We start from the raw sequence: 27,942 nt of genomic DNA, 5'->3' as shown, positions 1-27,942 counted from the left end.
GGGATGAGAGAGAGAGACGGGGAGAGAGTGGATGATGGCGGTGATGGTGAGAGACAATCTTTTTTCTATTTTCTCCTGTATATTAAATGCATCTGGATCTTTGTGGAAAGAGCTTCCTTTGGCCCCTGTGGTGCAAGTTTTCCCAGAGATATTTCTATGGGGGAAGGGAAAGAGCGAGAGCGAGCCAGCACAATGAAAAAGGCTTCTCTCCTTGCAGAGGGGGGCTGCCGTTTTTAGACAGAGAGAGCCTATAAGAAAGTTTTGTTGTTGGGAGAAAGAAAAGGGAGAATAAAGAGGGAGGGAGGCTCAAAAAGAACTGTTTACGCAGAAAGGAGACAGACGATGGGAACGAGACAAACACCTCCAGTTTTCTTACTTGCCGTATTTATGGAAGAAGAGCGAGCGACAGAGAGCATCGTTCTTACAATAAATAATAATCCAGCTCGTTCTTTACCCCTGTCTTTTAGATTTATGCCTTTTTTTAATGGTGTGGGTGTCCTGTCCGCCACCTCGGACTTCTAAGACACTTCACAAAGATTAACTTTATTTGATTTTTGTTTAATGCAGATCCAGAAGCTATAAGGAAAGGGGGGGGGGGGTGCAGCTTTCCGGAGGGATAAACAGCAGGGGCACGGCTGGGTACAAACAGTGTCCTATACCGATGGAAGTTAATGCAGCCTCAGGTCATCTCGCTCGTCTCCCCCCGCCCTGCCCCGCCCGCCGCCACCCCGTTCTCTTTCCTCCCCTAGAAATGAAAAGGGGGGGGGGGGACAGACGGGGATACGGAGAGCTGCAGCTCTCGGAGGAGGAGGAGCCGGGACTCTGCGGCCAGGAGGTGGGGAAGTGGAAAAGGAGCTGGATCCGGCCACACAGAAGCGAAGCCGGTCTTGTCCGTCCAGCCGGCGGCAGCGGCAGACCCGGAGAGATCTCGGAGCAGCACGGTTCCGCCCCCCGCCTCTCCTTTCAACAGGCTCCTTTCCAAGCCCAGTCTAGGGTGTGGGAGGGGCCCGGCTGAGACCCGGCTGTCAAAAAAGTCCCGGGTCTTCGTCCCGGTTGGACCCCTGCTCCAAACAGGAAGACAAGGAGCGAGACGTTTCTGCCTAGTACCGTTCATGACCCCATCCTGCTTGCTGCAGCAGGAACCAGGGACCATCTCTTCCCTGTGATCTGGCTGCCTGCTCTGAGGGATTGGACTCAGGTCTAGAAACTTGTTCACTTTGGCATTAGCATGAGTATTAACCCTGTAGGCGATTAACATATTTTGTTATTGTTGTTGTTCTCAGAAAGCAGCCTACCCCAATCCGGGGAAGATGTTTTGGACTGTAACTCACAGGGTAGTATCCAGCGTTAGTCCTACGTAGAATAGACCCATTGAAATGAATGTAGAGTAGACCCTTGAAATGAATGGGACTCAAGTTAGTCATGACTAACTTGAGTCCAGTTCATTTCAATGGGTCTATTCTACGTAGGACTAACATTGGATACTACCCGCAGATTCCTGACCACTGGTCATGCTGACTGGGCCTGATGGGGGTTGAGCCAAAAAATCTGAAGACACTAGGTTGGGGAAGGCTGTCACAGAATTAAAGCTTTCGCCCCAGATGCTGATGGACTACAAGTCCCATCATTCTGGACGATATGGGGGGGGCATAGCTCAGTGGTAGAGCACCTCCTTCACATGCCGAAGGTCCCAGCTTCTCCCTCCAGCATCTACAGGGAGGTCTAGGAAAGAATCCTGCCTGAAACCCTGGAGAGCCATTGCTGCCCATCAGTGTCGACAGTACTGGGCTACATGGACGGATTGTCTGACTCTGTATAAGGCAGCTTTCTCTGTTCCTGTCGGCCTGGGGCCTCCAGTGTGTCGGCCCTGGGCACCACTGTGTCCCTGGACACGTCTCTTGGTGCCTGCCAGGCTCCCTGTCCCTCCTGATTTTTATTTTTTAGATTTTGTAATTATTTTTATTAATTTTTAGCTTAGGTGCTGAAAAGCGACGCGCTGGTCTCCGCCACTATCTTTTTTCCCTACGAATGCCTCTCGGCCCTAGGTGGCCTTCTTGGCCAAGTTATTTGTTTCAGAGCCTCATCAGTTTGCACAGAAACCATAGGTTCAAAAGAGCGGTGTTGTATTTTGGGACTCAGACCCCACCTCTGCCTTGTACTTATTCTTGAATAAGTTGCTTTTCTTTCAGCCTCCCCGTTTGCCTTCTAGATAATGGCCAACCCCTCTCCCCAAAGTCAGCCATTTTGTAAGAGCTCCCATGACACTCTCTCAAAATTCCAAATGTGCCCACTGATCCAAAAGAGTTGGGGACCTCTGCTATTGGCCATGCTGGCTGGGGCTGATGGGAGTTGGAGTTCAACAACAGCTGGAGGGCCACAAGTTCCCTGCCCCTCTTTAAACAAACAAGCACTTTGCATTATTGACTAATATTTGACCAACCTTTGAACAGCCAATTGACCAAATCTTTTTCATGATTTGGTCAATTGGCCAACCTTAGGCACTTGACTGCAAGGAGTGCAATACACACATGTGATTGCTCTTTCCTCAGTAACTGAAGAGTGGTTGCAGCAGCAGGACCCAAAGGTAGAGAGAGAGACCCTGAGGATGATAAGAAAGTCTGTGAGTAGGTGCAGAGCAAATGTAGGCTGGCCTCATGCTCTAGGGAGGAAGACATGGGAGCCATGGAGGACGTTGGTAAGGGGGAGAAGCAGCAGGGCTTTGGAACAAGCCTAAGCCTGAATTAAACCCAGTCACTATGCCTCCAATCTCTAGGGCAGCCTGCCCCAACCTGGCACCTTCTAGATCTTGGAGCTGTTCACACAACATGCTAACCCACGCTCAGTGGTTGAGTGTGGGTTGCTGTTGAACCATGGGTTAGCGTGTTATCTGAACCCGGGACATTTTTGACAGGGTGGCTTGTTAACCACCCTGAACAACCCAACAACAAACCATGGGTTCTCAAGGTGGCTTCTTTGAGAAAAATAAGCCACCCTGCTTGGTTAACAAGCCACCCTGTGGAAAATGTCCTGGGTTCCGACAACAGGTTAACACTGTTCAACAAACAACTCACATTTCAACAACAACCCACACTCACCCACTGAGTGTGGGGTAGCATGTTGTGTGAACACAGTCCTTGTGGACTCCAACTCACATCAGCCTCAGCCAGCATGCCTCATGATCAGGGATCCTGGGAGTTGTGGTCCAAAACATTTGGAGGGCATCAAGTTGGGGAAGGCTACCAACAAAGATTGTTTGCTCTGTACTTTTCTCACCATGACATCTCCCGCTGCTGTCATCTCTAGTGCCCAAGGCAAAGACAACAAAGACCCAGACCTGAGGTGACAGCATTATCCAAAGCCCTTGTGGCCCATCCTGACATGGGCAACACACTATGCCTAGCCCAGTGGATTAGGCTCCCAATTAGAATGAGGCAAGCTAGAGAAAAAAACAAAACACCCTTTTGCTGTGAGATTGATCGTCAGAGCTGGGGTTGGCTGTACCCAACCCTTGTGTTCTCCAACCCAAGATACTTCAGATCAGTTGCAGCAGACAGAAGGAATCGCTCCATTGACTGAGCAAGGGCAGACAGCCAAACTCCCGGGTATTTATGGTAGAACTGGCCAATCCAGTAGCTCAATACTGCCTGCTAATCACAGGGCTTGCTGTTGCACATCCCTAGTCTCTTGGGTGCCTGAACATGTAATGGGTGATGGGAATTATGGTGGCCAGGTGTCCTACTTTATAGAGGACAGTCCTCTATTTGAAGGAGTCCTCTACTTGATGGGCTGTCCAGCCCAAGTCTGTATTGAAGTCAAAGCACCATAAGGAGGGACAGCAGCAGGGGCCTTGAAGTTGCCCATCAGCTCTTACCACCTGGACAGCAGACGGAGGAGGAACACAGGTCACCTGGTCAGTCTTCTCAACTCTGGGGAACCGTATTGTATTTCTATTTAAATAACTGTCATTATTTCTAAATGTGCACAAATGTTATGCAAATTGTTCTCTGTCTTTTATTACTGCAATTTCTCTCTTTTGGAAGGGTGTCTCCCCACGTACAAATGTATTCTTATGCATCAAATGAATTGATCTACCGCCCTTCAATAGGCATTTCCAGGGTGGTTCACATAAAAAGATATAGAACAACAAATACGCAATACAAGAACAAGCAACAAAGGAGCATAAGAAGAAGCAGGATAAAATCAGGGTTTCCACTCGCATTAACACCAAGCATACGGGGGTGTGGCTGAAGGGTGTGTCAGCGTCAGGGTGTGTGAGTAGCAGGTACACACGCACACGCACACACACTCACCGGATGTTTGTCTGAGCATCTCTTCACTCAGAAACCCGTGGATTAGATTTTGCATCAAAAGGGTGGCAGGAGGTGGAGGGAATCTGGCTTCTCTACAGACTCTGGCTGTGAGCGTGCTGAAGCAGTTAAAGGGCATTTAGGGGTGACTCCTCCGCATGGAGTGATCGTGAAAGCATGCATCCTGGGCGAAACTCAAATGCATGACCCTCTCACCTCTTGACAACTGCCCTGAGGCGCCCTGGGTGATCAATCCTTCCTAACCGCAGAGGCCGATTATGACAGCGGTGGTGAAATTGTAAGTTGATGACACAGGCAAAATCCAAGGATGGTCTGTGCTAGGGTTGCCAATTGTCTTGCTTTTGTCAAGGGAGTCCAAAACAACAACAACAACAACCCCAACTACAGCATTCGTTGGTTCATTAGTGACATCTGTGCTCACCGTATCCCACAAACTCAAGGGAACGTCTAGTGTTATTAAGGCCTGTATGGAAATGAAAAGCAAGAAGGGCAGAAATGGGGATAAAATGGACACCCAAAAGGCACATGCACACACACAGTTCATGATCTGTTTCCGCCAGGGCCAGCTCCAGGGTTGAGGGGGGCCCAAGGCAAATTGTAGTCTGGTGGCCCCCTCCAGCGGACTTGCAAGCTGCAGTGGTGGCAACGCCATAATCTGCGGCAGATAATGGAGAGCCACCCGCCATTTTAAGTGTCCTTGACGTGGCCTCACTCCAGGGCATTGTGGGAAATGTAAAATGGCTGCTGGTGGCTGCAGCCCCCTGTCAGTAGGTAAAGCAAAGCCAAAGGGATCAGGCAGGTGGGAGAAGCCGATCCAGAGGAGGCGTTCGCACTGGTTGGACCTCAGCAGCTGCCCAGAGATGGAAGATGTCAGCTCATTATCTGTCAGCTCATTATCTGTCCTGATGTCAGTTCATTATCTGTTATGTATATAGACACAAACAGGGAAGTACCAGTAAATTTTGAGGTGCTGATGCTCACCAACAGTCCCCATAGCCACGCCCCCAAGGAGAGTCCCAACATCCAGCCACTGTGTTGATCCCTATCAACAAACCAGTTCTAGCCATTTTCATCCCCACCCAAGCGCAGGCCTTTTGTAAAGATAAGGGGTCTTCATTGCCCGTTCAAGACCAAGCTACTGCAAAACACTCTGCATGGCAACAGGGATACCCAGGGGTGTAGCAGTCAGTTTTGAAGTGCAGATCATGACGATCCCCATAGCCACACCCCCAGGGAGAGTCCCAAAATTCAGGCCAGCCATATCAACAATCTGGTTCCGGCAGTTTTCATCTCCATCAAGAGCAAGTCTTTTATGAAGGGAATGGGTCTCAATTGCCCGTTCAAGATGAAGCCACCCCCAAATACTCTGCATTATGACAGGGAACAAGATATTGTTGCTGGGAAAATCTATCCCCACTACCAGCTCCTGTGAGATCTGCAGCTACGCTTGGAGGAAATAGGGAAGCCTGAGGGGGTGACAGACGATGTCATTGACCCTGCTAATAAAAAAGAACTCCCAGTGCTTCAACCATGTAAGTCCTGGCTCCACTACACCACAACTCACAAACTCACCCTGTCCACTCCAGAGCCAGCTGCTACCTGCTCTGAGACAGCTGGGATTTTGGAAGGGGGCAATTGCCATTTTGTCAAAAAGGCGACAGTTGCTGCCTAAGATGGCCAGGCTGCAACCCAGAGAATGTGCAAATTGCTGTCAATTCCCTCAAGAGGAAGGAGACAAGATGGCTGCCACTGCACCCCCTCTCTCACCTCCAGTGCAACAAGCCTGGAATTGCTAGAGCCAGAACAGGAGCAGGAGGTCAGACGACAGAGCCCAGGAGAGAATAGATGGGAGGAGCCCAGTGGTGTAGTGGAGGCAGGGCTCGCAGGGATGCAGCCCCAGCACTTTTTCATTAGCAGGGACTCTGATGTCACCTGCCACCCCCCTCAGAATTCCCTGTGCCCTCTGAGCTTAGCTGCAATCCTCACTGTAGCTGTGGGGGGAATGAATTTTCCAAGCAACAATATATTCTTCCGCGTTGGAATGCAAAGTCTTTGGGTGGCTTGGTCTGGAATGGGCAATTAAGACCTATTCGCTTTACCAAAGACACGCTCCTGGTGGAGATGAAAACGCCTAGAAGTGGTTGGTGGATCTGGATCAACACAGCTGCCTGAAATGTTTGGGCTGCCCTTGGAGACTGTCACCATGAGCTCCTGCATCTCCAAATTTACCACCGCACCACTGGAGGAGCCACAGCTACTTCACCACCCACTGGATTGGGAAATTTAAACCTGCACACACACATTCTTGTGGCTCGGTGACTCGATGGCCTTGTAGGCCCCTTCCAACCCTACTATTCTATACTATTCTATGACTGTCAGGACCTGGAAATTGAGCAGTGGAGGCATCCAAGACTGCAGGACCATGCTAGAGTTCTATGACCAAGTGGAACCCTCATTGGTTGTTTGTGTCACCTGGCCTCTGCTGAGCTGTGATACCACCCTCTCTGGCCATCTGCCTTAGCAGCCCTGAAGCACAACAGAGAACAGACCAGCACCTCCCTCTTCAGGTAGCTCACAGAGAGAAGACCCTGAGGCCCATCGTGGAATCCCTGATTTGAGGCCTTGGGCGCTTTGCAATGCTCCAGTTTGTGGCACAGCAACCCTAGTACTGGCTGAGAAACTATGGCAGGGGCAGCCCTTGGCCCAATTTTATGCGGACCTCGGCCTATAGCCCCCTGCCTGCAATCAGTTCAGACTTCTGGCCAACAAAGGCTGGTGGCCCCAATGTCAGCGGGGCGATGGATTCACTCTGGGTTTCAGTCAGAACCTCAGGACTCTGAAGGAACTATCCAAGGTGTGGAGAACCTTGGATAGCTCCTTTAGAGTTCTGACTGAAACCCGGAGTGGATTCACTGTCCTACTGACATAGGAACCACCAGCCTCCACTGCTTCGAGCAAGATCAATCTGTCCCTTCCCTAGTAGCCTGCTGGGTGCAACGGAAGAGGGAGAGAGAGATAGAGAGAAAAGAAGGTGGCAGAGGCAGGAAAAGGGTGTAGCAGAAAGAAAAGGAGGTGGCAGAAAGAGGAAAGGGGTGACCCTTTCCTGTTGGCTCTGGCTCCACCCACCTCTGAGTCTGGCCCCACCCACCGCAGCCGCTGACAGATCAGTCATGAGGGAAGACCGCTCTCAACAGAAAAAAGGTTGCCCACCTCTGCACTACGGTGTTTTCTTCCACCTTTCTTCTCAAATGCTAAAATGCAACAGGCTAATGGCAATTTCACGAGGATGCTCCGTAAGGAGTGAATGAACAAAGGATGTGGACAAACCAGACCATGTTCGGAGAGGGCCCACCAGGATGGTGAGGGGCTCTGGAAATCAAAGAGCCGGGCATATTTAGCCTTGGGAAGAGAAGATTAAGGGGAGTCATGATAGCTGTCTCCAAAGATCTGAAGGGCTGTCCTGCAGAAGATGGGGCACGCTTGCTCTCTGTTGCTCCAGAAGGCAGGTCTAGAACCGATGGGTGGAAATTGTTTAGATTTCGGCTAAACGTTAGGAGAAACTTGATAATGGTAAAAAGCTGTTTGACAGTGGAGCAGATTAACGGTGGAAGTTGTGGGCTCATAAAATCATAGAATAGTAGGGTTGGAAGAGGCCTACAAGACCATCAAGTCCAGCCCCCTTCTCAATGCAGAAATCCAGGTCAAAGCATCCCTGACAGATGTCTGTCCAGCCTCATCTTGAACGCCTCCAGTGTGGGAGAGCCCACCACCTCCCAGGTAATTGGTTCCATTGTCGTATTGCTCTGACAGTCAGGAAGTTTTTCCTGATGTTCAGCCGGAATCTGGCTTCCTGTCACTTGAGCCCATTATTCCGTGTCCTGCACTCTGGGATGATCAAGAAGAGATCCTGGCCTTCTTCTCTGTGACAACCTTTCAAGTACTTGAAGAGTGCTATCATATCTCCCCTCAGTCTTCTCTTCTCAAGGCTAAACATGCCCAGTTCTTTCAGTCTCTCTTCATTGGGCTTTGTTTCCAGTCCCCTGATCATCTTTGTTGCCCTCCTCTGAACCCTCTCCAGTTTGTCTGCATCCTTCTTAAAGTGTGGTGCCCAGAACTGGACACAGTACTCCAGATGAGGCCTAACCAGTGCTGAGTAGAGGGGAACTAGTACTTCCCGGGATTTGGAAGCTATGCTTCTATTAATGCATCCCAAAAGAGCATTTGCCTTTTTTGCAGCCACATCACATTGTTGGCTCATATTCAGCTTGTGATCGACAACAATTCCAAGATCCTTCTCACTTGTAGTGTTGTTGAGCCACGTATCCCCCATCTTGTAACTGTGCATTTGGTTTCTTTTTCCTAGGTGCAGAACTTGGCATTCATCCCTATTAAACGTCATTCTGTTGTTTTCTGCCCAGCGCTCCAGTCTATCCAGATCACTTTGAATTTTGTTTCTGTCTTCCAAAGTATTAGCTATCCCTCCCAATTTTGTGTCATCTGCACATTTGATCAGCATTCCCTGCACCTCCTCCTCCAAGTCATTAATAACAATGTTGAAGAGCACTGGGCCCAGGACTGAGCCCTGCGGTACCCCACTCGTTACCTCTCCCCAGTTTGAGAAGGTCCCATTGAGAAGCACTCTTTGAGTCCGATTCTGTAGCCAACTGTGGATCCACCGGATCGTTGTTTCATCTAGCCCACTTTGAGCTAGTTTGCTCATCAGGATCTCATGGGGCACTTTGTTGAAAGCTTTGCTGAAGTCGAGGTATATGATGTCTACAGCATTCCCACGGTCCACAAGGGAGGTTACTTGATCAAAAAATGAGATCAGATTAATCTGGCAGGAGTTGTTCTTGACAAATCCATGTTGGCTTCGAGTAATCACGGCATTGTTGTCAAGGTGCTTCCAGATGGATTGCTTTATCATCTGCTCCAGAATTTTCCCAGGGATTGATGTCAGACTGACTGGTCTGTAGTTCCCAGGTTCCTCCTTTTTACCCTTTTTGAAGATAGGGATAACGTTAGCCCTCCTCCAGTCATCTGGCACTTCCCCCGTCCTCCATGATTTCTCAAAGAGAATAGACAGCGGTTCTGAGAGTTCTTCTGCCAGTTCCTTTATTACTCTAGGATGCAGTTCATCTGGTCCTGGAGATTTGAACTCATTCAGAGTAATTAGGTGTTCCTTGACCATATGCCTATCGATCTCAAGCTGCAGTCCTGCCCTTTCAGCCTGTACTTCGCCTTTGCCAGGCTCTTTTACTGGAAGTATTTTAGCAGAGGCTGGGTGGCCATCTGTCAGAGATGCTCTAACTGCATCCTGTACTGTAGCTCCAGCATTGAGCAGTTTACCTCCAAGGTCCAACTCTATAATGCTATGGTTCTATGGCAATTCCAAAGTAAAGGCCCAGGGGTGCTACTACTGAGTAACAAAACTGAGACTTGGTAGTACCAATGAATGTATTTTACCAACTTTTGATGTAATGCCCCCATCCATCAGCCTATTTTCTTTCTCATATTTTGGAAACAGATGTTAGGTGAAGAGATGCAAGAGAAGATGAGGTTCCCCTGCCTTTAAATAGCTGTATTGCCTGCAGCTCACACAGCCCTCCTAAGGGAGTTGTTCCCCACTCCCATGCTCAGCACCACACTCCATGCTCTGTGCGGACAGTAGTACCACAGTGGCACCAGCGACTGTGCGGCATCACTTTGGACTCTATGCCTCAGTTGCACTTTGGTGCATAGCCAATGCACTCTCTTTTTCTTTCTTTGCCTATCTTTTTTCTGTCTTTGCACTTTCTTTTTTCTTTTTTCTTTGCACTTTTTCTTTTTCTTTTTTGCACTTTCTTTTTTCTTTCTTTCTTTGCACTTCTTTTTTCTTTCTTTCTTTGCACTTTCATTTTTCTTTCTTTCTTTGCACTTTCTTTGTCTCTTTTTGATGCACTTTGGTGCATAGCCAAAGCATAGTCTACCTGTAGCATGCCTCAGGTTATATATATTTTTGGATGGCGATACACACGCACACTTTTGTCACTTTCTTTTCTCTCCAGCAACCTTTACCACAGGGGTATTGAACCTCTTTCAGCCTTAGGACCAAGTTTAAATTTGGAGAAGCTCTCGGGGGCTGCATTTCCAGTGGTGGGTGGGGCTGAAGGTAAAAGGGGGGAGGGTCAAAGGCAAAAGAGGCAGGGCCAAAAATATCCCACATACCCAAGAAAAGCCTTCAGCGTGATGGCCCCCTTTCTTTGGAACTCCCTGCCCCTGGAGGTCAGGCAGATGCCCACACTATGTTGCTTCCAGCACCTCCTGACAACAGTTCTGTTCCAGGAAACATTCCTTCAATGACCAGCCATAGTTTTTACTGGCATTCTGTTTTTAATCATTTTAGTATGGTATTTCAATCTTTTATCTTTTTTACTCTTTTATGTCTTGTGTTCACCACTCTGGAATCTGTTTTGGATGGGAAGCGGTATACAACTGTTGATCATCATCATCAAAATACCAGCATATTTTAGCTTAAAGCTCTTCCTGTCAGTCACTAAGCTTTGGGAGAGGCATTTCAACCTTTTGGAAAGGGCAGAAAAATACACGAAACCCGGGAAACCACCAAATGAGTGGCAGTTGAGGGAAAGAAGGCATGACCAGGGAAAGGAGGCGTGGCCATCTGGGGAGAACCAGAGGGCTGAATTTGGTCCACGGGCTTAAGGTTTAATACCCCTGCCACAAGGTCTCTTGCTTCTGTGTGTATCACTGAGATCAGTGATGCTCAAAGCAGTTGTTCTCGCAATGCATTTTGTACTCCTGTGTTTGTTTCCCAACTACAAGATGTGATGCAAGCAGCAGTTTCAAGGCCTATTCTTTTTAAAATTTTATTTTATTTAACAGGAGATACTTGGGCCTCCTACACGCAACGACTGTTCTCAGCAACCAAGCCCATCCCCCTCCCCAGTGCACCTCTCAAACGTGGAGATAACTGCATACACTTACTGTTCCGACAAGAAGCTCTTAGGTACAGACGAGACTTGTGGGAGGAACCTGGTGTCATAACCTTGTTCCTTAGGAAGCATGGCTCGCTGCTGCCCAGACTGACACATTTTTATCCACCTTTTCCCAAGATTTCCCCCCCCCTCCCAATCCCTACCTCCTGGAGTTATTACTTCTTCTCTCATCTAAAAGGAAAGGGGCTGTCTAATCTGCATGCCTGCAGAGGAAAACATAACCACCCTTGGATCTGAACATAAAGAAAGCAAAAGAGACAGGCTCACATTGGAATAGGTAAGAGGCAGGGCACCTGCTTGCTTTGCATGCAAATGTCTGGGGTCCAATTCCCGGCACTTCAGGTAAGAGGGTCAGATCAGCTGATACCAGTCAGAATAGATAGCTGTGGGCTACATGGACAGTCTGTGCTGGTGTAAGGCATGTTCCTAAAAATAATGGCTTAGATCAGCCTTCCCCAGCCTGGTGCCCCCCAGATGCTTTGGACTACAACTCCTATCATCCGGGGGGGATTCCCCCATTCTAAAATGCTGAAATGCCTCTCCTAAAGCCGGCATAAGTGTGTATGCGTATCGTCGTCCAAAATTATATATAACCTGAGGCATGCTGCCGGTAGACTATGCATTGGCTACACACCAAAGTGCAGAGAAAAGAGACAAAGTGCAAAGAAAGTAAAGAAAGAAAAAAGTGCAAAGAAAGTGCAAAGTGCAAGGAAAGAAAAAGGTGCAAAGAAAGTGCAAAGAAAGATGGAGAGAGTGCAAAGAAAGAGACAAAAGCATGTGTGCATATTGCCGTCCAAAAATATATATAACCTGAGGCATGCTGCAGGTAGACTATGCATTGGCTATGCACCAAAGTGCAGAGAAAAGAGACAAAGTGCAAAGAAAGTAAAGAAAGAAGAAAGTGCAAAGAAAGAAAGAAAAAGAGACAAAGAAAGACAAAGAGAGTGCAGAGAAAAGAGACAAAGAAAATGCAAAGAAAAGAAAGTGCAAAGAAAGAGCAAAGAAAGAAAAAAGTGCAAAGTGCAACAAAGAGAGAGCAAAGGAAGAGACAAAAGTGTGTGTGCATATCACCATCCAAAAATATATATAACCTGAGGCATGCTGCAGGTAGACTATGCATTGGCTATGCACCAAAGTGCAGAGAAAAGAGACAAAGTGCAAAGAAAGTAAAGAAAGAAGAAAGTGCAAAGAAAGAAAGAAAAAGAGACAAAGAAAGACAAAGAGAGTGCAAAGAAAGAGACAATAGCATGTGTGCATATCACCGTCCAAAAATATATATAACCTGAGGCATGCTGCAGGTAGACGATGCATTGGCTATGCACCAAAGCGCAACTGAGGCATGGAGTCCAAACAGTGACGCAGCACAGTTGCTGGTGCCATCATGGTGCTACTGTCCGCACAGGGCATGGAGTGTGGTGCTGAGCATCCCGCTATTCCACACTTGGCAGGTTCGCCTCCCACTTCCTTGAATGTCAGAGCAGGGGATGAAGGGACAGCCTTATGCAAGCCTTATGTTCAGGAGTCGCAGCCTGGATGGGTCCCCCGAGGCAGAAGACATGAGACAGACATTTGTGAAGGATGGTGGGAGCAGGAAAAGGCGGAAAGGGGGATGAATGCAGAACTGGCAACTCCAAAGCTTTCAATATTAAATGCCGACAGCCAAGAGTTAAGAATACGATTTCCAAGCTTGTGTGGGCAGACGCGAGTGCAACTGCAGATGATTGGGATATCTCATCTCAAAGTGAGTTAATTAAGCAGCAAATTAATTATCCAGCCAATTGGCTCTGTTGAGAGCTAAATAACCGGGGTGGTGTGCGGGGAGAATCAGCCGATGGGTGTGATCAATACTGAGCAAAGAGATGGTTGGGAAGGTGGCCAAGAGAGAGCATGTCCACATAGAGAGAGATCAAGAGAGAGGGGGGAGAGGAAGAGATAGAGAGAGAGGATATTCAAGGTGAGGAAGGGCCACATTGTCTGTGGGAGGGGTAGCATGACACCCCCTGTGATGCTTCCCCTCCCATGCACAAGAGGTCTAAGAATCGGCTTGGCGATGCTTGTGCTCCAGAAGAGTGCTCCTCAATTAATTTGGGGGTCCACAGGCCTGCTGTCCCAGGGCTTATCCCCTGCCCCAGGCATCTACTATCAAAGGCAGAGGGCCTTCTCGGTGGTGGCTCCCCATTTATGGAATAATCTCCCTGACGAGGCCCACCTGGCACCAAAATTGTCGTCTTTTCAGCACCAGGTTAAAACTGCCCTCTCCTCTCAGGTATTTGGCAGCATATAATGAGTCTCTTGATTGTCTCTGACTGATTGTTTTTGTTTTAGATATATGTTGTTGTGTGTTATTTGTTCTATGTTATTATGTGAATGGTTTTATATTTTATATAACGTGTTTTAATGGTTTTTAATTTTTGTGAACTGCCCAGAGAGCTTCAGCTATGGGGTGGTATAGAAATATAATGGATGGATGGATGGATGGATGGATGGATGGATGCCCTGGCTCCAGACATCACATCTCTCTATGGCACTGGGTACACTTATGTGTATGCCAAAGGCAAAGCAGAGGAAACCCTATTGATACTTGCCTTCCCACCTTGCATTAAGAAAGGCCAGAGAAGGAAATTATCCAGCAACGGGACTCAGCCTGGGTCCCAGTGCTTTAGTTTTCACAGCCAGGGACCCTGCCTAGCTGCTCTTGGCCCATCTGTGGCATCGGTCAGCAAATTAGAGAAACCAGGTCACTGGGCAGAATCCTGAGGGGTTGCTGGTGCCCCTTGAGTGGGAATGGAATCCATAGGTACAGGTTGATACTTCTCAATCAGCCTAGTATTTAAGCACTAGCCTTTTCGCCATAGGCGAGGGGGAATGGTGTGCACAGGTGAGTGCATGGAATTCCATGCAGGTGAATATGCAAGCTAGCAGAATGTTCTATCCCTCCTCTGATCTATGTTCCGATCCCTATTCTATGCTCAGATCAGCATAAAAATGGAGCAGAGCTTCACCCCTCTTCTGCCAGCCTTCAGCTAGCTAGTATACTATGTGGTTGGGGGGGGAGGGGGGGTTGGCAGTCTAGGAACTTTTGTGGACTTCTTTACAAGACTGCTCTCCAGCTGTGTCTTCCTCTTTAAGGTTCCATCTAGGGTGCCACTGCATGGCAACACAGCCAATGTCCTCTGGCCATTTCCCAGGCAAAACCTGGGACGTGATTGTAACAGGCCTATTCTCATACCAGTAATCATTACCTGAACCACAATGCTGAAGGATGACTGTGTTGCGGGGTATTTATTTAATAAATGCATTATTATTTATTTATTAAATAAATGTGTGTTTATTTGTGCGGCATACAGTGTGTGTGCCGCCCATTTAAAAGCCTGTTTGGTGTTTGGGTAGGGTAAGGTGGAGTGGGATGGGGGTTTGGTGTGTGTGGGGAAAGATATATTAAAAACATAATTTCCTGGTGGTATTATTCCATTCAAAGTATCCCTGAGCACCTGCATTGCGCAAAGCAGCAAGCTGTGCACTGCATAGTGCTTAGTGTTTATGTGCAATCATGGACGTGCATGTGCATTAGAGACAAGACGCATCCCACAGTTGAATATCTAACATCTAAAGAAGAACATAGGTGGGGAGCTAAATCCTGAAGACCACTGCAAGGTCACATAAAATCAAAATGTTAACAAGGAACCCCCAAAAGGCAAAAAAAGGGGGGGGTTGGACAGTAACAAAAAGAAAGGGCAGTCTTTAGTAAACGGGGAGTTCTGCATGTGCAGAACTTCCTCAGGCTCTCCCTAGCCCTCATCTGACCCACACTGGCTCCATGGGTTCGGCTTCACATGGATGCTCAAACACATTAAACAGCAAAACTGTTCCTCAGCACTGCAGGTAGGGGACTGCATGATTCATGGCAACGGGCAAGGGGGGGGAAAGCTAGCACGTCAAAAGCTAGCATGCCAGGTAGAAGACTAGTCTAGAACCTTTCTCCCCAGGGTTTCCACTTACTCATCTCCACCCCACCTCAAACAAAAAAAGAGGAAACAGACGACAAAAGAGGATTCAGGGTTGCATAAAATGTGCATATGCTAATGTCTACGTATAGGTGCCAACTGAGACATAATTACTATAATCAAAATCAAAATACAATCTCACCAGAGTGGGGAAGTGTGACCAGGGAACCTGTTTGCCTGCTCCATATGCTGTCCAGGTGCTAACTGCTGATGGACAACTTCAAGGACCCCCTGGCTGTTCTCCCTCCTTATGGTCCTTGATATTTAAGCAAGAATTTGACTGGACAGCCCTTCAAAGCGAGGACACCGCCAAGCAGAGAACTGTCCTTGACAACCCTCCAGACAGAGGACTGGCCTTTGTAAAGGTGGGCACCCAGCCACCTTATTTCTCCCTCACATCTAATTTTCTATGTGCTGGGGGGGGGGGGTTATGTTGTTGTTGATGATGATGATGAGTGTTCCCACCCCAGTCTGAAATAGTACAGTCCAGGAACAGTTTTGCCACATGATAAGCTCTTTGTTCAAAGTGCCTCCCTGCTGCACTTGCTGTAGGATTCGCTTTGCTCTTTACCCAGCTGGGCAGCTTCTCTATATGGATCCTGTCTTCGCTGCCCTGAAGGTACTGCCCATGCTGGCCTATTTTGAGTGTCTCTCAGGGTTCAGAGTTCTGGGTTGGCCTTCCTGCCCACGGTAACTGGCAAAACCCATCCCAGCAGATGATGGAATGGACCACAACTAGCCAATGAGGAATCCGGCCAAAGATCAATGCCTGGCTATATTTTTGCCCCATAGCTTGGTTGCTCAGAGCTGAAGCACTCAGCCAGGAATGGGGGTTCCATAGCAGTTCTGGCCACTGAGGCTTCAAGGATAGCCTGCCCATCCTGGAAAGGATCAGATCTGGTTTTCAAATGCCGTTATCCTATCCGCAGAAGAAAATCCACCAGGTTTAGCATCTGAGCAGGCAAAACAAAACAAAACCGAAAAGAAAAAAAAGAAGCCCTTCTCCAGGGAATATGATCACTGTGGCATTTTTGTCAAAAGCCATCCTCCTTATTGTGGGTAGTGCCCTTCTACATGTGATTATCCATAATGACAGTGATCCTTATGATATTAAAAGAGAAATTGACAGCATCTTCACCGCAGGTAGGTTACTAAGAGCCCTCTGGCTTTATGTAGCCCTGAGGCAGCTGTCTGCAAACTCCCACAAGAATTCCAGCTTTCATTTTAAGAAGGCTAAGTTTTTAGTCCCTGTTGTTGTGGGGATAAGCTTGAAAATATATTGGCAATACACACTGAAGATTTAGAAATCAGAAAGCAAGCGAGAAGAAACATAAATTCAGTTTTATCTCACCTCAAACTCATGATCTCAGAGGCTGTCTCATATTTTTTCCACCCTTCATATTTTTGGAAACAGAACAAGAACATTTCAAGTTGAGAGTATTCAGTCAACCACATTGTCATCTACCTAAAGATCCTGCAAGCCCATGCAACAGAGTGAATGCTTCCCCAGTGCAATTTGGCTGACGGTACTATACTTCAAAGCCGGCTAGGCAATATTGCTGGTTCTGTAGAGGGGAAAGAGCATTTTGTCGAGGCCCAAGCACTGCAAAAGTGTGCTCCTCCACCACGCTTAGAAGCTAAGGGCTTGCAAAGTGCTTCCTGCACAAATAACAGTTCAGCAATGGAACTAATAATTGCCAAAATGTGGCAGCAAACAAGTAGCTTTCAAACTAAGGCAGGGGCAAACTAAGGTAGCCTCCCACAACCCGGTCTTCCTCAGATCCCCATGCTGGCAGGGGATTATGGGAGCTGTAGTCCAACACATCTGGAGTGTATGAGGTTGGGAAGGCTGATCTAAGGGAAGGAGAGATGTAACAGTGGAGGTGTGGTTAAGCATCCACAGCTATCCCTGGTGACCAAGTTGCAAAATTATGCCCAGTTAAGGAACTTACATAGGATTTGCTCAAATATACCAGTGGCCACCCCCTCCCCCTTGGCTCATGCAGAGTTTCCAAAAGGACTCCATGGTAGCTGACCTGGTTGCTCAAGCCTGGGTTATGATGCCACAAACCAAATCCCCAAGCATGCCAGCCATGCCAATCTCTCCCACTGAGCGCCATCTGCAGAGCAACCTCATTAAGCATCATCAAAGGGAAGCATCACCACTGAACCAGCGGCACTAAATGTGCAGCCCCAGAGGTTTTATAGGAGGTCATGGGGAGAAGGGGACGTGTTGATTGGTTCTGGAGAAAATGTTGCAGTTGGCCATTCTCTCTCTCCCTCTCCCTCCCCCTCTCCCTCTCTCTCCGGGCTGTTCAAACAACATACTAACCCATCCTCAGTGGTTGAGTGTGTATTGTTGTTGCACCCAGGACATTTTCCACAGGGTGGCTTGTTAACCACTCTGAACAACCCAACAACAAACCATGGGTTCTCAGGGTGGTTTGTTCGAGAAAAATAAGCCACACGGCAGGGTTAACAAGCCACCCTGCAGAAAATGTCATGGGTTCAGACTAACCCATGGTTCAACAAACAACCCCCAGTTCAACAACAACCCACACTCAACCACTGAGTGTGGGTTAGCGTGTTGTGTGAACCCAGTCTCTCTCTCTCTCTCCCTCTCTCCTTGTTCCTCTCTAGACATAAGGAAGCCAGGACTTAAGAGCACAAGATCCTATCAACCACAGCAGGAGAGGGAAGATTTTAGGCTTGCAGGATCTACTTTTTTAAGAACTAGAATCCTGAAATCCAGCAGCAGGAGCCTGATGCAAGAGACAGACACTTAGAATTAAAGAATTCTGAGCCCAGGAACTTGTTTTGGAGTACTAGAACTGAATGAAGCTCATCCTCCTTCTGTGCAAAAATCTACTTCTGGTTACCCCATGTTTTCTTCATCTCAGCAGTGTAGTGTTGCTGCTATTGTGAAACCACTGGGAGTCAGAAATCCTTGCCCATCGCCAGAGATCTACCTTCTGCCCACCCTTGGGCCACAGTACCTGCAATGAAGGGCTGAATCAGGTCGGAACAAACTACCCATCTGTGTTGTTTTCTATCTATTTGTCATGTGATACAGTCCATACACACATGAATAAGGCTTCAGGCAAGTGCATGATCTAATAAAGTCCTGTATCCAAGATAACATCACAGGATACCAAGGTTCTGCCTGTGACACCTCTTTGATGCATTCAGACATCGTCATCACTTGATGATGCATACTAACTAGTCTAGCCTGCACATTCGCTGGCCACAAGTGTGCAGGCTAAGGCAGAGATTGAATAACGGGATGCCATGCCAGCAGGCCATTGCAACTGAGGGTGTTGCACCCACCACGATGTGCGATGTTGCCGCTGCACTGGCAAGAGCCTGCCAATTTGGGAAAACCTGAAAGAGAGAGATGTAGAGCTTGATGCTCTCACCTCTGCTACCTGATCCATAATAAAAAGAAAACCAGGACAGAGTCTATATTACCGGGGGTGTCAGACCTCTTTCAGCCCACAAGCCAAATTCAATTTCAGAGAAGCTCTCGGGGGGCTACAGTCCAGTGGCAGGGCAGGGCCGAAGGGAAAAGGGACAGGGCCAAAAGGAAAAGGGGGCAGACCAAAATACCAAATGGCTATGATGCTATGGCTGTGTGCTACTTGATGGCTATGTGCTACCTCCAGTTCCAGAGGCAGTGAGCCTATGCACACCAGTTGCTGGGGAACATGGGTGGGAGGGTGCTGTTGCACTCATGACCTGCTTGGGGGTTCCTGGTCAACAGGTGGTTGGCCACTGTGTGAACAGAATGCTAGACTAGATGGACCCTTGGTCTGATCCAGCACAGCTCTTCTGATGTTCTGATGTTCAAATGAAACCTGGAATACCAGCATATTTTAGATTAACGCAGTTACTGCCAGTAGATAAGCTTTAGGAGAAGCATTTCAACCTTTTGGAAGGGTGCGGGGACACAAAACAGCCAAGAAACCACCAAACAATCGGCAGTCCGGGGGAAGGGGTGTGGCCAGTCGAAGGGGTGTGGCCAGTCGAAGGGGTGTGGCCAGTCGAAGGGGTGTGGCCATTGACAAGCAGGGGCTGGATGAGCCCGATCTCGTCTGATCTCAGAAGCTAAGCAGGGTCAGCCCTGGTTAGTGCTAGGGATGGACGAAAGCCCCTTACCTGGTCCCACAGCTTGCTTCGCGGTGGGGGGGAGGCGCTCCATCCCTCCCCCCAAAATTCTGGGTGGGGGGGAGGCGCCCCATCCCTCTGGCCGAAATTCTGGCCGGGCGGAGGCGCCCCGTCCCTCCGGCCACGAAACCTCTTCTCCTGCCAGGACGCAAATGGCGGCGGCCGTAGCTGCCGCCATTTGCGTCCCTGCAGTCAGCCGTGATAGGCTACGTAAATGTTTATGTAGCCTATCATGGCTGACTTTGGAAGAAAAAAAGAAGAAGTGTGTACTCAAATGGCGGCGCCCATGGGCGCTGCCATTAGCGTTCCTTATTTGGGCACGTGTAGTCTACGTAGACATTTACGTAGACTACGGCGAAAATAAGGGCAACGCAAATAGCGTTGCCCTTATTTTCGCCGTAGTCTACGTAAATGTTTACGTAGACTACACGTGCCCAAATAAGGAACGCTAATGGCGGCGCCCGTCAGCGCCGCCATTTGCGTACGTGCTTTTTTTTTTTTTTCAAAGTCAGCCGTGATAGGCTACGTAAACATTTACATAGCCTATCACGGTGTTTTTTGAAAATCTCGCCGTGACAGGCTACGTAAATATTTATGTAGCCTATCACGTTTGTTGTGGTTGGGTTTTTTTTACTTGGAAATGGCGGCGGCGGCAGCTGGTCGGAAGACCGGCTGCCACCAAACCGCTGCCGGGAGCCGCCGCCGCCAGGGACATTCGCACAAGGTAAGTCCCATCCTGGGGGGGGGGGCAGAGGGGTGGACCGTTTCTTCACCAATTTCGGGAGGCCGAATGCGTTGCCATTCGGCCTCCTGGAGATTCGTGGAGAAATTCTCCGACATCCCTAGTTAGTACTTGGATGGGAGACCGCCTAGGAATCAGGCTTCCTGCACTGACCAAGGGGTTGGACTTGTTGGTCTTGTAGGCCCCTTCCAACCCTATGATTCTGTGATTCTCTTTCTATGAACCTTGGAGGGCCAGACTGGGATCTGAGATGGGCCGGATTTGGCCCGCAGGCGTGAAGTTCAACACCCCTGCTAGATACTAATAGTGAGCCTAGTTCTCCAGGTGTGGAACTGGATGTAGCCAGCACCACCCATGCAGAATGTACAAAAAGATATTTAGGGGAGGGGGAACCCTAAGAGGGAGGGGACCCCAAAACACCCCTGTGACGATGGATGATGCTTAGTGGGCATTGAATGTTGACTGGCAGGTGGGGGTGGGGAATAACATGGGAAGGGGAAAACCTAGAGAGGTTTGCCTGGTGCCTACATTGTACTCGTTCTGGCTCCAGGTGAAGACCTTTTTATTCTCCCCAAATTTAGCATTTTAGCTTCCTAGTCTTTTAGCTTTAGTGTTTTAAATCAGTATTTTAAACCTCTGCATTGCTGCTAGGTTTTATTCTGGTTGTACTGTTATATTGTGGGTTTAGGCTTTCATATTTTATATTGTTATAATATATTAAACAATATTTTATATTATTTTATGCTGCGCTTTGTGGTTTTAATTTTTGTGAATCGCCCAGAGAGCTTTGGCTACTGGGCAGTATAGAAAATAAATAAATAAATAAATAAATAGGCGTATCTTGGAAAAAGGCATGGCTGGGACTGGAGACCTGAATAGCAGCACTCCCACCTGTATTTTAATATATGCCTTCATTCCTAAATATAGGTTCAAAGCAAATGCATTAAGATGCTTCATATTACTATGTTTTATGGCTAAACTGAAGTGAAAGCCTATTACAGTTACACTCCACTTGGAAATTCTGATTGAGGCTATGGTCTTCTTGTTTTCATGTCATTGTTCTGAGATATCCAGCAGAGCAGGGTTAAACAAAGGGTACCTAAGGGCATAATCCTATGCATGTTCAGATGGGAAAAAGTCCTACAGTTCCCAGTCCTACAACATATTGGGCATCGTAGGACTTTTCTCTGTCTAAACATGCATAGGATTGCACCCTTAAACAACTTGCAAAGGAGCCAGTGTCTTGTATGGAGCTCCTTTTATGTTAATGAGCTTGCAGAAGAGCTTAGCCCATGAAGCGCCTTCCTTAGATCTCAAAGGTGCCTTCCCTGGATAGCTTGCCTTAAAACCGCGAAGGAAATCCTTTTGGAAACCTTGCTGAAAGCAAGGCGGATCGTGACAGCAAAAGATTTCAAAACGAGTTGCAAAAATCTGCAGTGGGCACGGAGGCAATACAGGAAATTATTATTCTGCATGGAGATGGATGGACACCAAGTCACAAAAGGACTTGTGGGGAGAAAGCTAGAGATAACTCACTTATGCACCTCTCTAAGGACACTTCGCTTACCACAGAGCACCTACTCCGGGGCACCTGGCTATAGGGTTGCTGGATTGCAGCCTGGAAGCTCATTTTGCACGGTTGCACTCCTTTTGCATGGCATCCCATGGAGCAAGAGATAGGTTTGTCCCCAAGTTTGGGGGACCCATAGGTAACACACCTTCAAGGCAATACACCCTCCGTGGCCCTCTCACCACCACCACCACCCATTACCAGCTGCTGCTGCTGCTCCTTCTCACCATTGCTACCACCCACTTGGTCACCAGACACAGAGACGGCCAGCAAGCAGGGAGCTCCTGCTCCCCACCACCATCACCCATTTCGCTTCCCCTGTTCCAGTCCACTCCCAAGCCAAAATAGAGAGTGGCTAAGAAAGCTGACAACAATAGTGTGGAGGAGGAGGAGGAGATCCAGGAAGCTTTTGACCAGAAGTGTTGAATCTCAGGAATGCAGGCCAAATCCGGCCCACACGAGGGCCAGATCTGACCAACCTGAGGGTCAAATCCACCCTTCTGAGATTACCCTCAAAGCCATGTCCCCTTCCACAGGCCTCACTCCCTTTCCCCCAAACATTTGGTGGTTTCCTGGATTTTGCACGTTTCCCCACCATCCCATTCTAAATGGTGGAAATGCCTCTCCTACAGCTTAGGTACTGGCACTAAGAGGTTTACGCTAAAATATGCTGACACGTTTGGGTATCTCTGCCCTGCCCCTTTTCCCCACCCCCTTTGCCTTCAGCCCCACCCACCACCAGAATGGAATTCGGCCATCGGGCTGAAAGAGCTTTAACACGCCTGCTTCTGGCACTGCGCCCCTACAGGGGCATGGGCCTCAGCAAGTGCCTGACCGTACCAACCCACAATGCTGGCCTCGCTTCTCCCACCCATTCTTAAGAACATCAGAAGAGCCCTGCTGGATCAGACCAAGGGTCCATCCAGTCCAGTATTCCATTCACACAGTGGCCAACCAGCTGTCGACCAGGAACCCCCAAGCAGGGCATGAGCACAACAGCACCCTCCCACCCATCTTCCCCAGCAGCTGGTGTCCATAGGCTCACTGCCTCTGGAACTGCCTCTGGAACGGCCTTGGTCGCCTTGGTAGATGATATGAGGAGGGCTCTGGATAGGGGTGAATGCTCCTTCCTTGTTCTCCTTGACCTCTCAGCGGCTTTTGATACCGTTGACCACGGTATCCTCCTGGACCACCTGGAGGGGTTGGGCATTGGAGACACCGTATTACGGTGGTTCCGGTCCTTCCTCTCCGGCAGGTACCACAGGGTAGCACTGGGAGAGGAGGTTTCGGACCCGTGGCCGCTCACTTGTGGGGTGCCACAGGGTTCCATCCTCTCCCCGATGCTATTTAACATCTATTTGAAGCCTCTGGGGGCTATCATCAGGAGGGTTGGGGTGCAGTGTCATCAATATGCGGATGACACGCAGCTCTAACTCTTGTTCAAATCTTCACCAAGGTTGGCCGTAGAATCCCTGTCCAAATGTCTGGAGGCGGTGAGTGGCTGGATGGGGAGGAATAAGCTGAGGCTGAACCCTGACAAGACCGAGGTACTTTTGGTGGGAGACAAGAGGAGGCGGGGGATGTTGACCTGGTGTTGAATGGGGTACGACTACCCTTGAAAGATCAGGTCCGCAGCCTGGGGGTCATTTTGGACTCCCAGCTGTCCATGGAGGCTCAGGTGTCAGCTGTGAGCCGGACAGGGCTGTATCAACTCCATCTGATACGGCGGCTGCACCCCTTCCTTCCCGACCATCTGCTCCCATCGGTAGTACATGCCCTGGTCTCCTCTCGTTTAGACTACTGTAATGCGCTCTACGTGGGGTTACCCTTGAAGATGGTTCGGAAGCTGCAGCTGGTACAGAACGCAGCGGCTCGCCTGATTAAAGGCAGCCGCCGGCGAGATCACATCACTCCAGTGCTGAAGAAGTTGCACTGGTTACCAGTTGTTTTCTGGGCCAAATTCAAGGTGTTGGTTTTGACCTTTAAAACCCTATATGGTTCCAGCCCAGCCTATCTTAAGGAGCGCCTCCAGCAACACCAGACAGGCCGCTTAACAAGATCAGCCTCGGATGGCCTTCTCTCTGTCCCATCAGCCAGGACAGCTAGACTGGTGGGGACGAGGGAGAGGGCCTTTTCTGTGGTGGCCCCCACTCTGTGGAACTCCCTCCCTAGGGAACTCTGCCATGCCCCCTCTTTAATGAGCTTCCGTCGTGCATTAAAAACGTGGTTGTTCAGGCAGGCATTTGGGGTGGGTTAGGGTATTTTAGAAAACGTTTTTATTGTAGAATTTTATTGTTTTAAACTGTTTTATTATATGCTGTACATCGCCCAGAGTGGCTGGGTGACCAGCCAGATGGGCAATTAATAAATTTAATAATAAATAAATACATAAAAGAAACTGAAGGTAGCACATAGCCATCAAGACTAGTAGCCACTGATAGCTTTTTTATCCAGGAATTTGTCCACCCCCCTTTCAAAGCCATCCAAATTGGTGGCCATCGCTACATCCTGTGGTTGCGAATTCCATAGTTTAATTCTGCGCTGTGTGAAGAAGTACTTCCTTTATCTGTCATGAATCTCCCACCAATCCCCATTGGGTTCCCCATTGGGTTCTAGTATTTTGAGAGAGGGAGAAAAAATGTCTCCCTATCCATATTCTCCACACTATGCATAATTTTGTAGACCTCTATCACGTCTCCCGTTACCCTCCTTTTTCTAAGCTAAACAATCCCAGCTGTTGTAACCTTCTCTCATAGAGATGCTCCAGCCCCTTGATCATTTTAGTTGCCCTTATCTGCAGTTTTTCTGGCTCTACAATATCTTTTTTTAGGTGCGGTGACCAGAACTGTACATGGTATTCCAAGTCTGGTCGCACCATAGATTTGTACTGGGGCAGTATGATATTGGCAGTTTTATTCTCAAATCCTTTTCTAATTATGCCTAACATGGAGTTTGCCTTTTTTACAGTGGCCGCACACTGGGTTGACATCTTCATTGAGCTGTCTACCAGAACCCCAAGGACTCTTTTTTTCCCCATCCTGGACAGCTGACCTCTTCTGCCTGCAGGCAAGGGAAGAGGGTAGAGAACTGAGCCTAGAGAAGAGCAGGCAGGAGAAGCTGTGGGTGCCTCACCTCTCACTGCATGGGAAAACGTAGAAGTAAAACACAGATCTTCAGGTTGCAGAAGTCACTTGTGTTTTCAATGAGCTGGTGTAGTGCACTGGCGAAGAGACTGAGCTACAAATCAGGAAGTCCCAGGTTCGAATCTCACAGAGTGGCAAACCACTCTCTCACTGAGCCTCAGTCTCTCCATCTGCAATATGGGGCATAAAATACTGGCCTACCTTGCAGGGTTGTTGCAAGCATTGCAATTAGATAATGCATGTCAAGCGGTCAGGACACATGAAAGAGCTGTGCTAATGCTGAGTTTCACTAGGAACGAGATTGCCATAGTGGGCCATCTGAGCAGGCGGGGCTTACTCCCCCCTCAGTTGCACATTGACTGCATTTGCCAAGGCCACTGTGCACCTCCACTGAGCCTCCAGGGAACTGTAAAACAACACAGAGCTCCTTTCATACTGTGACCCTATTTAGAGACATAAACTACACAGCCGCAACCTCAAAGGCCAAGAACAATGCACAAAGTGTATCAATTATCAAGCAGGTCACAACCTTACCACAACCCCGCTGGGGTTCACCACCTCAGCATGTGCAGGAATAGCAGCCTCAGGCAGGCAGACATGGGAAGAGGTCATAGCGGGATGCCTATGAGGGTTGGCTCATGTGCAGGGCATAGGGTGAGAGCCATTAGAAAAAGCGCTCCACCGACTCTGGTCTGGGGGTGCTTTCAATGAGGGCGACCACCCGCAAAGGGAGATGGGCCTCCAGCGTCTTTAAGGGGGCAGAGCTTCAGCAGATGCTTTCAGGGCTGAGGCTGTATCTGTTCAAAGTTGTGCAGGAACCCAGTCCTCCTTTGCTGGCATCCCGCTTTCTAGTCCACTTGGGCAAATCAGGTTAAACTGTCCCCGCGTACATAAATTTGCACGCTCCGAACACGTCAATCGCAGGGACCCACAAACAGGCGGTCACAGCCTCAAAAGTATGCCTTCAGCACCGCAGTCTCTCTGTGGCAACATGCCAGCCTCTGCTGGCAAGTGTTTTGTCCACATGGAATGGTTAAAAATCCAGGTGGCAGCGTTCTTTGAAACCCCCCTCTCCTTGCCCCCCACCCCGCAAAGTATAGGCGTAAAAATGTGAGTGTGCACTGCATACCCGCAAACTCACTGCAGAAATGGGGGACCCTGCCATCTGCTTTAGGCTTTGGCATGCTAAGAAACACAGTTGTATTTTTAAAAAAAAGAAAAGGGGGGGAAAGGGCTAGTTTCTAGAATTTGCAGTTGCTGGGAAAACGACCATGATCTGCATAGCTTAATTAATCTGCCAAGCTTTATTTCCATTTGTCTTCCCAGGGTGTGTTTGCCCTGAGAAATAAGCCCCAAAGAACAGTTTGGCTTCCTTGCTGGATTAGGCCAAAGTCCACCTTCTACAGCATTTTGTCACCAACAATAGGTGGCCAAAACAAAGGGGGGAGTGGGGAACCCCCACTATTTCAAATGCTGACTCTTGGATGTCAAACTCCAAATCATGTCTCACTACAGGAAGCCTAGAGTTGCCACCATTTTTTTCTGACAGGTCTCCTGTGCCTTTGATCACTGCACACCAGGCAGAAAATCAACAGGTTATGCTCTCCCCCCGCACATACACAGCTAAGAAAACCTGCACCTGTTGGGTTTCCACCATTCATTCATCTCTTGCTCCACTCATAGCACAATGCTAAGGCTCTCATTTCACATGCTGGTGTGGGAGGAACTTCCTGCTGAGCCCCACCCATTTTTCACAATATGCTCCTCCCACACCTAGGTATGACCTAGGGTGGCCATGTGTCCTCTTTTACAGTCCTCTATTTCAGGGGCTGCCAGAGTATTCTCCTCTATTTAAAGGTGGCCTTTAGTTGAAAGGCTGTCTTGTCCAGTCTGGTTTAAAGATAAAGAACCATAAGGACTAGTGCTGTGCCAAAAATTTCTATTCTATTTTCGGTATTTCAGGGGGGGGGGCAAAATGAAAACTCTGGCAAAAGAGGCTGGGACTGGTGAGAACTTTCTCCTTGGAGAGGGAGACAGGGTTTCCACATCTCTTTTTAAAGTGTAGGTGATTCTTGAGGGGTCTCCTTTCTATTTTTTTTTTAATTTTAAAAAACACCCCCTGCACTTGCGGAAACCCAGGGCGCTTCTCCAGCCCAGCAGTTCGTTCTGAACTTCCAGGAGACCGTGTGAGTTCTCCCTCTCCAGTAGGCATTCAGGAAGAACTGGCATGCCGGAAAAGAATCCTGGGCTTCTGCAAGTGCAGGGGGTGTTTTTTAAAATTAAAAAAAAAATAGAAAGGAGACCCCTCAAGAATCACCTACACTTTAAAAAGGTACGTGGAAACCCTGTCCCCCACCCCGAGGAGAAAATTCTCCAAAATTCTCCCTCTCCCTGTGAAAGAGGCAGAAATAACAATGCCTCTTTCGCAGGGGGAGAAAAAGACAAGGGGCAGGGTTCAGCACAGCATAATAAGAACAGCTGTTGCCCACCAGCAGTGAGCATGGACAGCAAACTCCCGTCCAACACTCTAACCACTACCCCACACTGGCTGTCCAGTGTGAGGGAGGCGGAAGCAATCTGTGGCCCTCCAGATGTGGTTGGGCCCTGACTCCTATCAGGCAAACAGTTAAGCACAATGGGAGTTGGAGTCCAACCACATCTAGAGGGCTACAGCTTGTTCATCCCTGTGGTAAAGGATTTTATTTATTTATTTATTATATGTATATCCCTTCTTTTTCCCTCTTGCAAGGAACCCAAGGCAGCTTACATGTTCCTCCCCTTCTCCGTTTTATTCTCACAACAATCCTGTGAGGTAGGTTGAGCTGAGAGTCAGTGACTGGCCCAAAGCCACCCAGTGAGTTTCCTGACCATGTGGGAACTAGAACCCAGATCTCCCAAGTCCCAATCCAATGCTCTAACCACTACACCACACTGGCTCTCATATGCAAATTATATGCAAATCAGTGTTCTTTGGGGGAGGTGATGCATGTCCTCCT

The 27,942-nt window shown here is 48.6% G+C and overlaps 1 protein-coding gene across 1 annotated transcript; it reads left to right on the top strand.

Annotated features, from left to right (window-relative positions):
• LOC146341237 (uncharacterized) lies at window positions 1–24,983 on the top strand. Its single transcript, XM_084805060.1, has 5 exons — window positions 1–46; window positions 11,211–13,064; window positions 15,525–15,692; window positions 18,228–18,345; window positions 24,771–24,983. Exons 2-4 carry the CDS (start codon window positions 12,705–12,707, stop codon window positions 18,330–18,332), a joined length of 633 nt encoding a protein of 210 aa, XP_084661186.1. The 5' UTR covers window positions 1–46; window positions 11,211–12,704; the 3' UTR covers window positions 18,333–18,345; window positions 24,771–24,983.
• Window positions 24,984–27,942: the final 2,959 nt, after the last annotated feature.

The sequence above is a fragment of the Heloderma suspectum genome, chromosome 6, assembly GCF_057233095.1.
Source record: "Heloderma suspectum isolate Gila_16-S chromosome 6, 16-S_ref, whole genome shotgun sequence".
NCBI classification, from domain to species: domain Eukaryota; kingdom Metazoa; phylum Chordata; class Lepidosauria; order Squamata; family Helodermatidae; genus Heloderma; species Heloderma suspectum.
This window is presented reverse-complemented; position numbering and strand designations above follow the sequence as displayed.